The sequence below is a fragment of the Equus asinus genome, chromosome 23 (assembly GCF_041296235.1).
Source record: "Equus asinus isolate D_3611 breed Donkey chromosome 23, EquAss-T2T_v2, whole genome shotgun sequence".
NCBI lineage: Eukaryota > Metazoa > Chordata > Mammalia > Perissodactyla > Equidae > Equus > Equus asinus.
The window spans coordinates 47,952,581-47,966,929 of record NC_091812.1 but is presented as its reverse complement, the minus strand read 5'-3'; the positions used below and the strand labels follow the sequence as shown (position 1 = coordinate 47,966,929).

General features: G+C 39.7%; 1 protein-coding gene across 2 annotated transcripts in view; it reads right to left on the bottom strand.

Annotated features, from left to right (window-relative positions):
* Nucleotides 1–13,267, bottom strand: part of SNAPC3 (small nuclear RNA activating complex polypeptide 3) — a 41,232-nt gene extending 27,965 nt beyond the window's left edge. Inside the window, exons 1-3 of one of the 2 annotated variants that reach the window (XM_044757061.2) lie at nt 12,731–13,267; nt 11,969–12,046; nt 46–130 (exon numbers count right to left, since the gene is read on the bottom strand). In XM_044757061.2, coding sequence (XP_044612996.2) covers nt 46–130; nt 11,969–12,046; nt 12,731–13,047 — 480 coding nt within the window. In that variant the 5' untranslated portion in view covers nt 13,048–13,267. The remainder of the gene's footprint in view (nt 1–45; nt 131–11,968; nt 12,047–12,730) is intronic. The other variant, XM_044757062.2, reaches the window with a different exon arrangement.
* Nucleotides 13,268–14,349: the final 1,082 nt, after the last annotated feature.

Here is a 14,349-nt window from a genome sequence, read left to right as displayed (position 1 = left end):
AGGTTGTTGTTTTGTGGGAAAAGGTGAAAAAGATGAGACTCTTACCATCTCGTAAGCAAATGTTTCTTGTCTGCAGACCCGATCTATTGTTATGGTTTCTTCCCGATGTTCTAGGAGCTTCTTTCTAACCCTGTTATAGACCCAAGAAAAATCAAACTTCAATATTCTTTACTGGATCTTCCCAAGTATCCTTAAAATTTAACTTTTTATTTTGAACTACTTTTACTTTATACTTAGAGAGAAGCTGCAAAAATAGCACAAAGAGTTCTCGTATCTCTCTCACCCAGCTTTCCATATGTTAACAACCCACATGATCAAAGAATAATTATCAAGACCAGGAAATTAACATTAATACAGTGTTATTAACTATAAATCTTTTTTGAATTTCACAAATTTTTTAATTTAATGCCTTTTTTCTATCCCAGGATCTATGCAGGACACCACAGTGCATTTTTTTTTTGGCAGAAGATTAGCCCTGAGCCAACATCTGTGCCCATCTTCCTCCACCTCATATGCGGGACTCCTGCCACAGCATGGCGTGTCAAGCGCTGCCATGTCTGCACCCAGGATCAGGTCCGCCGAAGCGGAACGTGTGCACGCAACCGCTGAACCACCAGGCCAGCCCCCAGATTGCATTTCTTATTTCTCCTTTCCCCTCTAGCCTTTTGCAGTTCTGCAATCTCTCCTCGTCCTTCAGGACTTCGATACATTCAAAGAGCTCTAAGAGTTACTTTGTGGAATGTCCTTCAATGCGGGTTTGACTGCTGTTCCCTCACGAGTACAGTAAGCTGATGCATCTTTGGCAAGAATATCACAAGAATGATGATGTCCTCCTCACTGTATCACGGTAAGAGGTTCATGATGCTAATATTAGTATGTCTTATTACTGGCAAGTGTTTACCTTGGAAAAGTTCCTATCTGCCAGGTTCCTACACCAGAAAGATACTTTCTTTTCCTTTATACTTGCTAAGTATTTGAGGGAAGATACTTTGAAACTATGCAAATCTTACTTCTCAAACTTTCACCCAGGAATTTTAGCATTCAAAAGTAGTTTTGTCTGCAACATTTATTACTGTGCTATATGCCTAATGGTGTTTATCTATTTCCCTTCTACATTTCTTCCTTGACCTTATGAGGAAGACCTGTCTCTTTCCTCCCACTTACTTATTTGATTATTTATACGAGTCTGAACTCATTGAAATTTATTTTATTCTCCAGGTTAAAATCTAATACTATCATTATTTTGTTGTTCAAATTCTTCTAGCTTTGGCCATTAGGAGCTCCTTCAATTTAGCTCCTGTACTTTCAACAAGCCCTCATCTTTTTTTTTGAGCATTTCCTGTCCTTACTTTCTGGTACCATAAGATGCTCAAGGCTCACCCTGTCTCAGCCCTGGAATCAATCACTTCTCCTAAGAGCCCTAGTTCCTTCATTGGGAGAGGTGTTTATAGAGATGAGGGGTTCTCTGTGCTACTGCAATCACAGCTTCCAGGCCTCTCAGCAGAGAGATGTAGGAAACATACATAGGTATGCTAACCCACACATGTACAAATATCTGTATTTGTCTATCTGTCATATATTTAAAATCATAAGTTTATACTGATACTTCTAATCCCAAACAAAAATCACAGGATTGTTTAGCCTTCAACCTTTCCTTGTTTATAACTTCTTTCTCCATAAGTGAAAAACCCAGCTCCTATTATCTATAATCTATTAACTTATTTGTTCAATTCTACAAAATATAGTTTCAGAATTGCTAACCTACCCCTGTGAGGAACACTAACTCATGAGCAGTTCTTTTTGTCTTCAGCCTTATAACACCGAATCAAGACACACTTCTGTACAAACTTAGTTCTTCCTTCCCTGCTCTCTTCAGTAGTGTTGTTACTCATTTGGAACACAGTTAGGCTCATTGGTTAGTTTTTGTATTCTATTTTGGGTTCCACCACCCCCATTCTGGTTGGTTTTAACTGATTACTTTTGGGGTGTGTGAAAGATATGTGAAACATTACTATGGTTCTAAGAGTCAGAGTTATAAAAAACATACATACTCAGAGAAGTGTCATTCCCTCTTTATCTCTAACCTGTTCCCTTTCCCTTTTTTTCTACCCCTTTCCCACCACCCGCTGTAGGCAACCAATCTCTATAATTCTGGTTTATCCTTTCCATTTCTTTTGTTCAAATAAGCAGATACCTGTGTATTTTCTTATATCCCTTTCTGTATCAATCTGAGTTCAATTAGGAGAAAAAAACCAAACAGTAATTTGAACAGAGAAAGCTTAATCTAAAGTATTATTAACTTTAACAGAGGATTGGAGAAATGAGGGACTGGCAAATAAGAGAACTCTAGAGAACACAGGAACAGGAGATACAAGGATTACCCTACCCCTTGGACTGAGAAAGAGTGCCAAGGAAGCTTCCCTCTCCTTCCACCAGGACTGAGATCCGGACCTGCCGGACAGGCCTGGCTGACACTCACTCGACGGCAAAGAAGCTAAGCTGCTGCTCCAGCAGGGGAACCTGCTAGAAATCTGCCCTCAAAGGTGGCAGGAAAAGCTATTCAGAGGAGGTGTCAAGGTGAGAGGAGCAGCAGGAAAAGCTGCTGGGCCAGGGGTGCTACCGCTGGGTACTGCAGGAACTGGGCAGGGGGACACTGTGTGTGCGGCAGGACCCTGCTGAGCCAGCACATCGGACGGGGAAGCAAAATCCTTTCCTCCTGCAAACTCTCTCCTGCACCATTTACCGACAAAGCTTAATACTGTGGCAGCCGGCAAAAGAAAAATATGTAAAGGGCCAAGGCCCATTTTTTACAGAGCAGGCAAACAAGGTAAATTTATAGATGAGAGCCAATATAAACTGATACCTGGTGAATCTTCTTTCTTATATGAAGGGGAATATACTTGTGGGCTTTGCTCTTTTCATGCAACAGTATTTCCTAGAAATCCTCTAGTGCTTCATCCTCCCTCATTCTTTAGTAGAGCTGCACAATGCTCTGCTGTGTGGACGTCCTACAGTTTGTTCAACACTCTCCTATGTATGTGTATTCATGGTATTTCAAGTATTTTGCAATTACAAACAATGCTGCAATGAATAACCTGTACATCATGTATTTTCATATTGTTGGAAATGTGTCTTCAGTATAGATTTCACTGCTGGGTCAAAAGATAAGTGCCTACGTAATTTTGTGTTAGGCATTACCCAATTTTCCTAGAGAAGGGTAGTGCCAACTTGCATTTCCATCAGCAATGTCCAAAAATGCTTGTTTCCCCACAGCCTCATTAGAAGAATATATCGTATTTCTTGATTTGTGCCAGTCTTGATAAACGAGAAAAATGTATCTTAGTGTCATTTTAATTTGCATTTCCCTAATTATGAATATGTTTGAACATTTTTCTCATATCTAGGAGTCATTTTTCTATGTTTTTTGTGTATGAAATATTGGTTCATGTCTTTTTTCATTTTTCCATTGGGTTTTTGGTCTTTACCCCTCAACTTTCAAGTTCTCATACATGAGGAATATTAGCTCTTTGTAGTATATGTTATATTTTCTTCAAGTTTGGCAGCTCTCTTTTGACTTTGTTTATGGTGTTTTTTTGTCATGCAAAATTTTTATGTTGTCAACTTTATCAATCTTTTTCTTTTATTACATCTGGATTTAAATTATATTTAGAAAGTTTTTCACCATACCAAGGTTTGTATGTTTCATTCTTTACATTTCGATCCCTTGATCCCTTTGGAGTTTATTCTTTTGTATAGTGTCATACTAAATTTCCGTATGTCTTTGAATCTAACTGGATTTTCTCTTCTATTTGTCTATTTATGAGCTAGTACCCACTGTTTTAACTATAAGAACCTTGCAGTATATTTTAATATCCGGTAAAATGACTCACCCTCACAATTTTCTCCCCCCCAGGCAGAGTTTTTCCTAGTTATTCTTGGGGATTTTCCATATGAACTTTATTATCAACTTGTCTAACTCCATAAAATCACCAATACTTTTGGTATTTTTATTGGAATTGTACTTAATTTATATGTTAACTTAGGAAGAACTGACATCATTACGATGTTTAACATTTCTATCTAAGAACAGAATATCTTTTGATTTTTTCAAGTCTTTTTCTGAATCTTTTGGGAGTGTGTTAAAATTTTCCTTACCTAAGTTTTACTCATTTCTTGTTACATTTATTCCCAAGTATTAACTTTCTTTTTGACTACTGTAAATGGGATTTTTTTCTACCATTATGTCCTCTGATTATTCATTCTTTGTATCTATGAAGTCTACTGGTTTTTATATACCAATTTTGTAGCCTGTTATTACACTAAATTCTTTTCTTGTTTTTCTTGTTTCTTGTCTGTTTTAGCATTGACTTTTTTTTGGCTTTTCCAGATACATTATCATATTTCCAAACAGAGCTAGTTTTTCTTCTTTATATATTCTTATGCTTATAATTGATTTCTCTTGTTAAACTGCATAGCTAATACTTATAGTACAATGTTACAAAGAAGTGGAGACAATAGGCACACTTGCCTTGCCCTAGATTTTTGTAGAAATGCCTGTACTGCTTCTCTGTTAAATAAGATACTAACTTTACAATTCAGGTATATCTCTTCTGCCTTGTTGGAACAGCAGCCCTCCAATTTCTATTTCCCTGAAAGTTTCTATCATGAATAGGTGTTGAATTTTATTACAGGCTTTCTCAGCATCTCTGGAAATAATCAAATGATTTTTTTTCCCTTAGATTCATTAATATGGTATATATTAATAGATGTCCTAATAGTGAACCAGCCTTGCATTCCTGGAATACACTTGGTCATGGTGTATTGTTTTCCTAATATAGCACTGGATTATTTGCTAATATTTGCTGAGTGTTGAGTGATACTAGTCTCAAGTTTTCTTCCTTTGTCATGTCTTTATCCAGTTTAAGTATTGGTGTTACGCCTGCCTCATAAGAAGAATTAAGCAGTTTTTCTTCCTTTTCAAGGCCCTAGAGCAACTGGGACTATCTGGTCTTTGAATGTTTGGTAGAATTCTCCCGTGAAACTATCTAGACCTGGAATTTTTGTGGGATAGTTCCTTAAATAACTTTGTTTTTCCACAGAAATTAGTCTACTTAAGTTTCTCCTCTAAAATGGTTAATTTCAGTAATGTGCATTTCCCTATAATATTATCCATTTCATCTAGGTTTTCAAATTTATTTCTATAGAGCAGGGATCAGCAAACTTTTCCTTAAAGAGCCAAATAGTAAATATTCTAGGTTGTGAGCCATATGGTCTCTCTCATGACTCTGCAACTTGCCATTATAGTACAAAACCAGCCACAGACAATACATAAATAAATGGGCAGACCTGTCCCAATAAGCCTTTCTGTAAAAATCGGCCAGCCAGTCAGTGGGCTATTTGCCAACTCCTGCAAAGTAGTTTCTCACAATTTTCAAAATTTGTTTCACTGGTTGTTTCTCCCTCATTTTGTATATTTGTAGTTTCTTCCACTTTTTTCCTTAAGTTAACCAATGGTTTACCTATTTTATGAATTATTTTCTCTTTTCTTTTTTTGAGGAAGATTAGCCCGAGTTAACTACTGCCAATCCTCCTCTTTTCGCTGAGGAAGACCGGCCCTGAGCCAACATCCATGACCATCTTCCTCTACTTTACATGTGGGACGCCCACCACAGCATGGCTTTTGCCAAGTGGTGCTATGTCCCTACCTGGGATCTGAACCGGCGAACCCAGGGCTGCTGAGAAGCAGAACTTGGGAACTTAACCACTGCATCAGCCCCTATGAATTATTTTAAAAAGGCAAGATCTTGATTAATTAGATCCATTTTTTTTCTGTTCTTTTCCTCATTAATTCCCGCTTTTATCATTATTATTTCTGTCCTTTTATTTTCTTTTGGTTTACTTTATTGTTCTTCCTTAGTTTTCTGAGCTAGAAATTTAATTCACTTATTTGTATTATTTCACTTTTTAATAGACTGTTTAGGGCAATGACTTTCCCTCTAATAACTGCTTTAAAAGTATTCCTTACCTTCTGATATGTGGTGTTTTCAATGTCATTATTTCTTAAAAATTCTGTAATTTCAGTGTGTATTTTCCCTTTTGCTCAGGAGTTATTTAATAAGTTTTACAATTTCCAGGTGTAACAGTCTGATTTTTGTTTTTGTTAGTAAATTCTAGTTTTATTATGTTGTGATCAGAGAGTGTTGTTTGTAGTATTCCTACTTTACAGATGTTACTGACGTCTCCTTTGTGACCTAATATACAATCAATTTCTGTGAATATGCCATGTAGTCTCTATAATCAGGTTGCAAATTATATAATTATATGTGTGTGTATATATCCCTAAGACATATCCTACTTATTATGTTATTTAGAGCTTTTATCTCCTCGCTTATTTTTTAAACATTTGATCTGTCTTGTGCTGAGATTGGCATATGAAAGCGTCCTACTGTTATTGTGTTTCTTGCCTCTCCTAGTTTTGTTTTATAATGTTGGTTGCTCTATTATCTGGTGTACATATATTTATAACTATTCTATTTTCATTGTGGTTTGTGGCTTTTAGCATTAAAAAGTGTCCTTTGTCACATTTAATGTTTTAGGGCTTGAATTCTAACAGTCTGATATCAGGACTGCTAGATCTGCTCAATTTTTCTTTCCATTTATCTGATATACTTTAGCCCAAGTTTTATTTTTAAAAGATTTTATTTTTTCCTTTTTCTCCCCAAAGCCCCCCGGTACATAGTTGTATATTCTTTGTTGTGGGTTCTTCTAGCTGTGGCATGTGGGACGCCGCCTCAGCGTGGTTTGATGAGCAGTGCCATGTCCGCGTCCAGGATTTGAACTGACGAAACACTGGGCCGCCTGCAGCAGAGCGCGCGAACTTAACCACTCGGCCACGGGGCCAGCCCCCCCAGGTTTTATTTTTAAATAAATCACTGAATCACTTTATTTTAGATATGTCTGTTGTCTCTGCAAAGTTTTTGTTTTGTGAGCTGAATCCAAACCCTTTTTGATAGACTGTGTAAGACTGAGGCCTTTGGTCTCAATTCTATCACGTTTTCTTTTTTTTTTTAAATATTTTATTGTAGTTATTTTTTTTAAATATTTTATTGTAGGCTTTTTTTTTTTTTTTTGAGGAAGATTAGCCCTGAGGTAACATGTGCTGCCAATCCTCCTTTTTGCTGAGGAAGACTGGCCCTGGATGTTGCTGAGCAAACATCCGTGCCCATCTTCCTCCACTTTATATGTGTGACGCCTACCAGAGCATGGTGTGACAAGCGTTGCCATGTCCATATCCAGGATCCGAATCAGCAAATTGCAGGTGGCCAAAGCGGGACGTGCGCACTTAACTGCTGCGCCACCTGGCTGGCCCCATCACATTTTCTAATTACACATATTTCATTCTATTAGTTGCCTTCTTCATTATGAGATATGTAGTTTTTGATGGTCTATTTTCTAGAAATTGAGAGAGGTTTGGTATTTGTATATTTATTCCAGTGGCTACCTTCATACTTACATATTTTTTAATGTTCTTCATTACCCATTTACTTATTTAACATTTTACTATGTAGTTTGTCAAGGTTGGGGGGACATTTTCCCCCCAGTATTCTTTAAAACCACCTAATGCCCACACATTATCCTCTTCCTAGTTTCTCACCCCATTTTTTTTAGATGCAGTCTTCTATTTTGTTACAGTACATGACATCTGTACATTAGCCTTCCATTCTCATCCTTACTCTATTAGTCATTTTGCTGAAAATTTCCCAGACATCATTTGGTTGGATGAAGCTCATCCTCTGGCGTATTTCTAAGAAATGGCTGGTGGGTGCAGAATTACGCAAGTCCCTGTATGTGAAAAACTTTTTTCTATAGCCTTGATGTCTGAGGGGAATCTCAGCTGGAATAAAATCCTTGGTTCACACTTTGAGCTATCAGAAAATCCTGCTCCACTGTGGCCTCCTTTGTACGTCTGTTTTGCAAAGTATGATACTAGTCTAATTCTTTTGCTTTGTAAATTATGTGTTGTTTTTGTCTGGAAGCCTTGATAATTTTATCTTCATCTCTGAAATGTAATAGTTTTAACTAGGGTATGTCTCAGAGCTGATAATTCTGGGTTAATTTTCCCAGGTACCTAGTGAGCCCTCTTAATTTGTAGAATCAAGTTTTTTTCCAATTCTGGAATTTTTTCTTAGACAATATTCTTAAATATTAATTTTGCTCAATTGCTTTGTTTTTCTTCTTCAGAGACTGACAATATGAATATATTTTGTCTTCTTTGTCTGTCTTCCATTCCCACTACTTTCGCTGACTCATTTAATGTCTCCCTTTATGGCATTTTCAAACTCTTGCTTGTATTCATACTTTCTTCATTGCCTCTTGTTAAATTTGTGTCTATTCTCCTTAAGAATCTCATAATTCATGAGATAATTTTGTCTTTTTCTTCCATTTCCTGAGTTCCATCATTTTTTTTCATTTCTTCTGTTTTTCTTTTCTATTCTTAGTTTTAAAATTTCAGATCCAAAGTGTTTTTATATCCTCAAATGCTTGTTTCAGTATATTCAAATCCTGTTTGGAGTGCAGAGTTAGACCTTTCTTGTTTCCTAGTTATTTTCTGGGGGAAGGGAGGATTTCCTCAGTTAATTTGTGTTATTTCCGGATTTCCTCAGTTAATTTGTGTTATTTCCTGATTATCTGCAATAAATTCTCTATGGATTTTATTTCTTCCTATTCATTTTGTGATACTTGTGGGGGGATGGTTTAAAAGATTTCTAGTTTACTGATACCGTTTCCTGTCATTCTAACAAAGCCCAGGTATATCAGAGTTTTCTTTTTTGTTGTTTGTTTTGATAGTAAGGTAAGAGAGTCCTCCAATTTTATGTTTCTCTTTATCTTGAAGGACTCGAAAGTTTCCCCTTTTCATCCTTCAAATGGCACAGTGAACAGTGCTTTCTTAGCCAGAGAAGTGAGAGGGATGGGCAGGCTAATTTACCTGAAATTAGTATTGTATTAAATGTAATGTTGTTGAAGCTTTTGGAATGACAGATAAGTTTCAGTAGCATCCATGTGGTAGCAATTATCTCCTATTCCTAGGAATTAAAATCTTCTCTTTAAGTAGTCAAAAAATTTCAGAAGTGCTGAAGGTAAGTTATTTAGCTTGCTATGGATTAAGGAGATCGGCATACATCAAAGGAGAATCAACCCCTATCAACTGCCTTTTTTTCCCCTTACATGCATAAAATGAGTCAAGTAGCTCCTCTGATAGGCAAAAGAAAAAGTGCTAGAAATTGATTTATTTTATGCCATAATCAAGGGATCATATACTGAGGTTTTGTCTTCATTTTTATGTTTTTAAGTTATTGGTGCAGAGAAAAAAGGAAGGTTTAGAGAAAGAACATAGAGATATAGATTTTGACTTTTGGCACAAGTCTAATTTACTTGTGGCATTGTTAAGATTAATATTAGTCAATTTTTTTTTCCCTGAGGAAGACTAGCCCTGAGCTAACATCTGTGCCAATCTTCCTCCACTTTTTTGTGGGTCACCCCCATAGCACAGCTAACAAGTGGTGTAGGTCTGTGCCCAGGATCCGAACCCGCAAACCCCAGACACCAAAGCAGGGTGTGCCAAACTTAACCACTATGCCATGGGGCTGGCCCCAGTCATATTTTAAATATAATAGTTTCAAAGTATATCAAAATAATCCTAGCTGAGGAATGCTGTACTAACTCCTTTTACATTATATTGTATATATATTTCTACCCATATTCCCTATGGAAGAGACTAGAAGACAACCATGGAGATGTAGTTGATCTAGTAATGGAAAACAGCCAGAGGAAGCAATGTGGAAAGTAGTCTATAATTACTATTTAATATGGCTTAATAAAATCATTATAAACCAACTAGTATGTTATTAACTATAGTAAAAAAAGTATGCTTTGTTTACAATTATCAGCAACCTTCTTTTATTTAAGCCAATCTCTAAAAATCACTTCCTTAGGTTTATGAAAGCTTCATTTATTCCACTCATTCTACAAATATCTACTGACTCCCTATTATGTGCCAAAGTTCTTGGAACTGGGATATACTAGTGTACATGACACATACAGCATATAGAACTTTTAAGTTTAGCTAAGACGACAGAAAATTAAACAAGTATATTATAAGTGTGATGAATATTTCAACAGGGAGGTAGTATCGGGGGCTATATAAGCAGAAAGTGGACCTAAATGGAGTCCTTAGTCCTTCAGCTAAGACTGGAAGGATGAGCAGAAGGCAGCAAGACCAGGGGGATAAGGAAGAGAGAGTGTTCTAGGCAAAAGCTTGGAGTGAGAGAGCACATTCCAGGAACTGAAAACAGCATAGTGTGGCTGGAGTACTGCAGAGATAGAGGTGAAAAGATCAGCAAGATCCATTCCACAGGGCCCCTCGTGAGCCACTTAACTCAGGACTTTAGCCTAAGAGCCACTGAAAGGTTTTAAGAAAGAGAGTGACACAATCAGATGTGCATTTTAGGGAAATTCAACTAATCAATCAACAATAGTTAAAGAGAACCAATTGGAGCAAAGCAGTACAACAGGCTTAAAGGTAACACACAGATGGAGGAGTTTGGATTCTCAATGAGCCTTCAAGGACTTTAGAAATGTTAGAAGATTTCTAGATATTACAAGTGCATCTATTCCCTAAGGGAGAGAGCTGGGTTGTAGTAATATGGAAAGGAATCTTAGGGTCTCAAAGATGGGGTAGGTTTTAGATGGGAGAGGAGCCATGTACATCCTGAGCCATTTCAAAGAGAAAAGTGGTTGAAAATAAATCTGGAAAGGCAGATTTGGGCTCTATGTGGAAGACTTCAAATATCTAAGTAAAGAGTCTGAAATTTATCCAGGTAGGAAAGGTAAAGCCATTGACAATTTCTCAGCAACAGAGCCTGCTCAGGTGATAGCATGATGGATAAATCAGAATAAAAAAAAAGACCAGACCTAGGAAAGACAGGAGCCTTTCACAGTGCTCCAAGTGCTGCTGATGTAAAAATTAGCAGTGGGGATAAGGGAAACAGACTTGGGAGTTACTACAAAAGAAACCAACGTAGACTTGAAATACCTTCCTGAATTTCTAAGGTAGACAATAGAAGGGCAGGATCAAGGATGACAACAGAGCTGAACGGTGTGAAGCCAGGTGGGCTACAAACTGGAAATTATATATCACACGCATAGTTTCTCTATAGTAGTATTAGCATAAAGCAGTGTTTCTCAAAATGTGGTTGGCAGATCGGAACTGATCTCTGGGCTATTTGTCTTCCAGTCAGGACAGAAAACGAGAGTAAGCATTTAGAAACATTTATAGCAATATGACAGCAATTTCACTGTGGAATTTTTTTTTTTACTATCGAATTTAAGAAAAAATTTGGACTTTTATTGTGTTTGTCTTTTCATTCCATTTTTCTAATAATTCATTTTCATCCTATTTTACAAAAGTATAGATCTGTCAAAATTTTAAAAATAATAAAACTGGTCCTTTCCCACAGATAGTTTGAGAAGCACTATCAGAGTATTTAGCGGGCACCTGAAACCTAGCTAAGTGGGTTAACTGTACCTTTGTAAACGCACACTCAAAAACAGACACAAATTTGAATGTGGACTGCATATGAGAGGGTATGTATTTACTGCTAATTTTCTCAAGCGTAGTAATACCACTCTGATTATGCAGGAGAACGATACTTTTAGGAGCTATATGCTGATGTATTTAGGGGTCAATTATCATGATGTGTGCAACTTACTGAATGATTCAACAAGAGAAAAAGACAGGAGGTATCTCAAACACATACAGCTAAAGCAAATATGGTCAAATGTTAACAATAGCTGAATTTACGGGGTGGGTTTATAGATGATAACAATACTATACTTTTAACTTTTGAATAATATAATGTTGAAAAATATTTAAATAAATAGTACATCATAAAAGCAAAGTCTTCCATACCCCAAAGTCACTAGGTCAGTATCCTCTGGGATGACTTCCGGATCCTCGCCTTCTTCAAGGCACTGCAGTTTATCGAGGCTAAAACAAAAACGAGAAGCAATCATGCATCTTGTCCATAGCGAGTCAGGGCTGTGTCCTAAATACATCAATGAATAATTAAGAAGTCATAAAATCCAGCAGGCGGCTCACAGGAGGCCAGTTCAAGGCAATGATTTCTGTGCCAACATTCTACAAAGAAAAGAATAAATGGCCGGTTGAAGGTGGCCAACACTGTTAAATGGAGAAAGAGCTCGTTAAAAGTTATTTTTATATTTTTCACCCCAAATAAGGTACTTTTGGGGAAAACTTTATTAATAGCATACCCGGGAAGTCCCCCAAAGAGACCAGTTAACCAAGGTTTTAAAACTCCTCTGATTAACTCTCCTTCCAGCCTATTACCAAAGCTCCTCCATTGTCAAAGTGTCTGTCAATGGTAGATACACCTCGCTGTTACTCTGCTTTTCTATACTAACAAGCACTTTAAAAATTAGCGAATAGGAAAATTAATCTTTGATGCAGTTCTCTCGTCCCTTCACTCCAACTCGCAGAAATTGTGCGTTCCGATCACGAGATCTGGTTCTGGCAAGTGGAAGGCTCTGAAGGCTCCCCGCTACTCCCAGGAGTAAACGACCGGCCCTCCCAAGGATGAGTCCCAGGGGAGCGCAGGAGCAAGGCTGCACCCACTTGGCCCCAAGAGCAAGAGCCCCTAGGCCCCGCACTCACCCGCACACCGCTCTCAGCTCCGCTGCCGCCTCCAGGTTGCAGCCCAGATCCCGGGCCACCGCGGCATCCTCCCGGCCGGCGTCGGCGACCCCTCGGCGCCCGGGCAGTGGGGGTGCCGGCGGCTCCTTCAGCGACAAGTCCCCTGACCCGCGCAGCCGGCCACGCCACAGCTCCCCGAAGGCACCCACGTGGAAAGCGCGCGTGTTTAGCTCGGGAAGCTCGTACTCTGGAAAGTTGCTGCCGCCAGCGCTGGACATGGGATCCTGTCTGCCGCCCACCCCGCCGCACGTTGGGCCACCCCGGCTGCTTTCAGCCATGTTCGCCTCACTCCCTTCCCTGCACAAGCCGGGCGATCAAGGCCTCGCGGAGTGTGATGGGACTTGTAGTTGCGCGTGGCCCGCGCTGGCAAGCAACTGGGCTGCGCCGCCGAGCTTCAGACACTACGTTTCCCAGCAGGCGCCGCGTCGGGCCCGTCCCCGGGCGCGGCCCCGCGAGGCCCTGAGCGCAGGGCTGAGCGCATTGTTCTCCGCTCGGGGCGGCTCGGGGGCGGTTGCGGCTCTGCTTTCTCCGCAGCCTGTCGGCCTTGGTGGCCGGCCCCTATGGTTCCGTAGCGTCGCGCTCGGCTGGGCAGGGCGTCCTGGCCACGCCCTTCGGTCCTGCTGTTTGCTGTCCTCGGCCCGGGGTACGAGACTTTTCCTTGACTCCAGAGTTCGTGGGCTGCGCTGCTGCCTCGCTGCCCCAGAGCCTGAGAGCCGTGGAGCGAGGGCTGAGCCCAGGGACATGACCGGCCCTCCAGAGCCGGTTCCTTCAGAGCCTCCCCAACGCCCGGGGTGCACCTATATACCTTGTGCATTGCTGTCGGCACACACAACAGTGCTTGTTGAGCGTCTGCTATGTATCACTGTACATGATTAACCCTAATGTGTATTTTTAAACGCCGCCCTGCTGGTCTGGTGGTTAAGATTGGGCGTTCTCACTGGGTTCCTTTCCCGGTCAGGGAACCACACCACCCGCTGCGTTGTCATACTGTGGCGGCTGTGTGTAGCTGTGATGCTGAAAGCTGTACCACCGGTATTTCAAACACCGGCAGAGTCACCCATGGTGGACAGGTTTCAGCGGAGCTTCCAGACTGAGACAGACTAGGAAGAACGACCTGGCCACCAATTTCTTTAAAAGTTCACCAAGAAAACCCTACGAATAGCAGCGGAGCATTGTCTGATAAAGCACTGGTCTGATACAGCACGAGAAGGTGAGAGGATGACCCAAAAGAACAGGCAGGGTTCTGCTCTACTATACACAGGGTGTTGCTGGGAGCTGGAATCTCTCATGGCACCAGCAACAAAAGTATTTTTAAAAATCACATCTGCCTTTCCAGGTAGGGCCTATCATCCCTATGTTGCTGCTGAAGAAGGAATTAACTGCTAGGAAATAGAAGCAAGATTGGCACTCAAACTGTCTTGCTTCACATGGAACTTCCTCCATCTCTCAGAGGCTCTAGAGGCGGTACCAGGACATACAGAAGCCCTGGTTATTTATTTATTGGGATAGACTTCATATATCATATACTTCACCCATTTAAAGCATTCATTCAATGGTGTTGGTATATTTACATAGTAGTG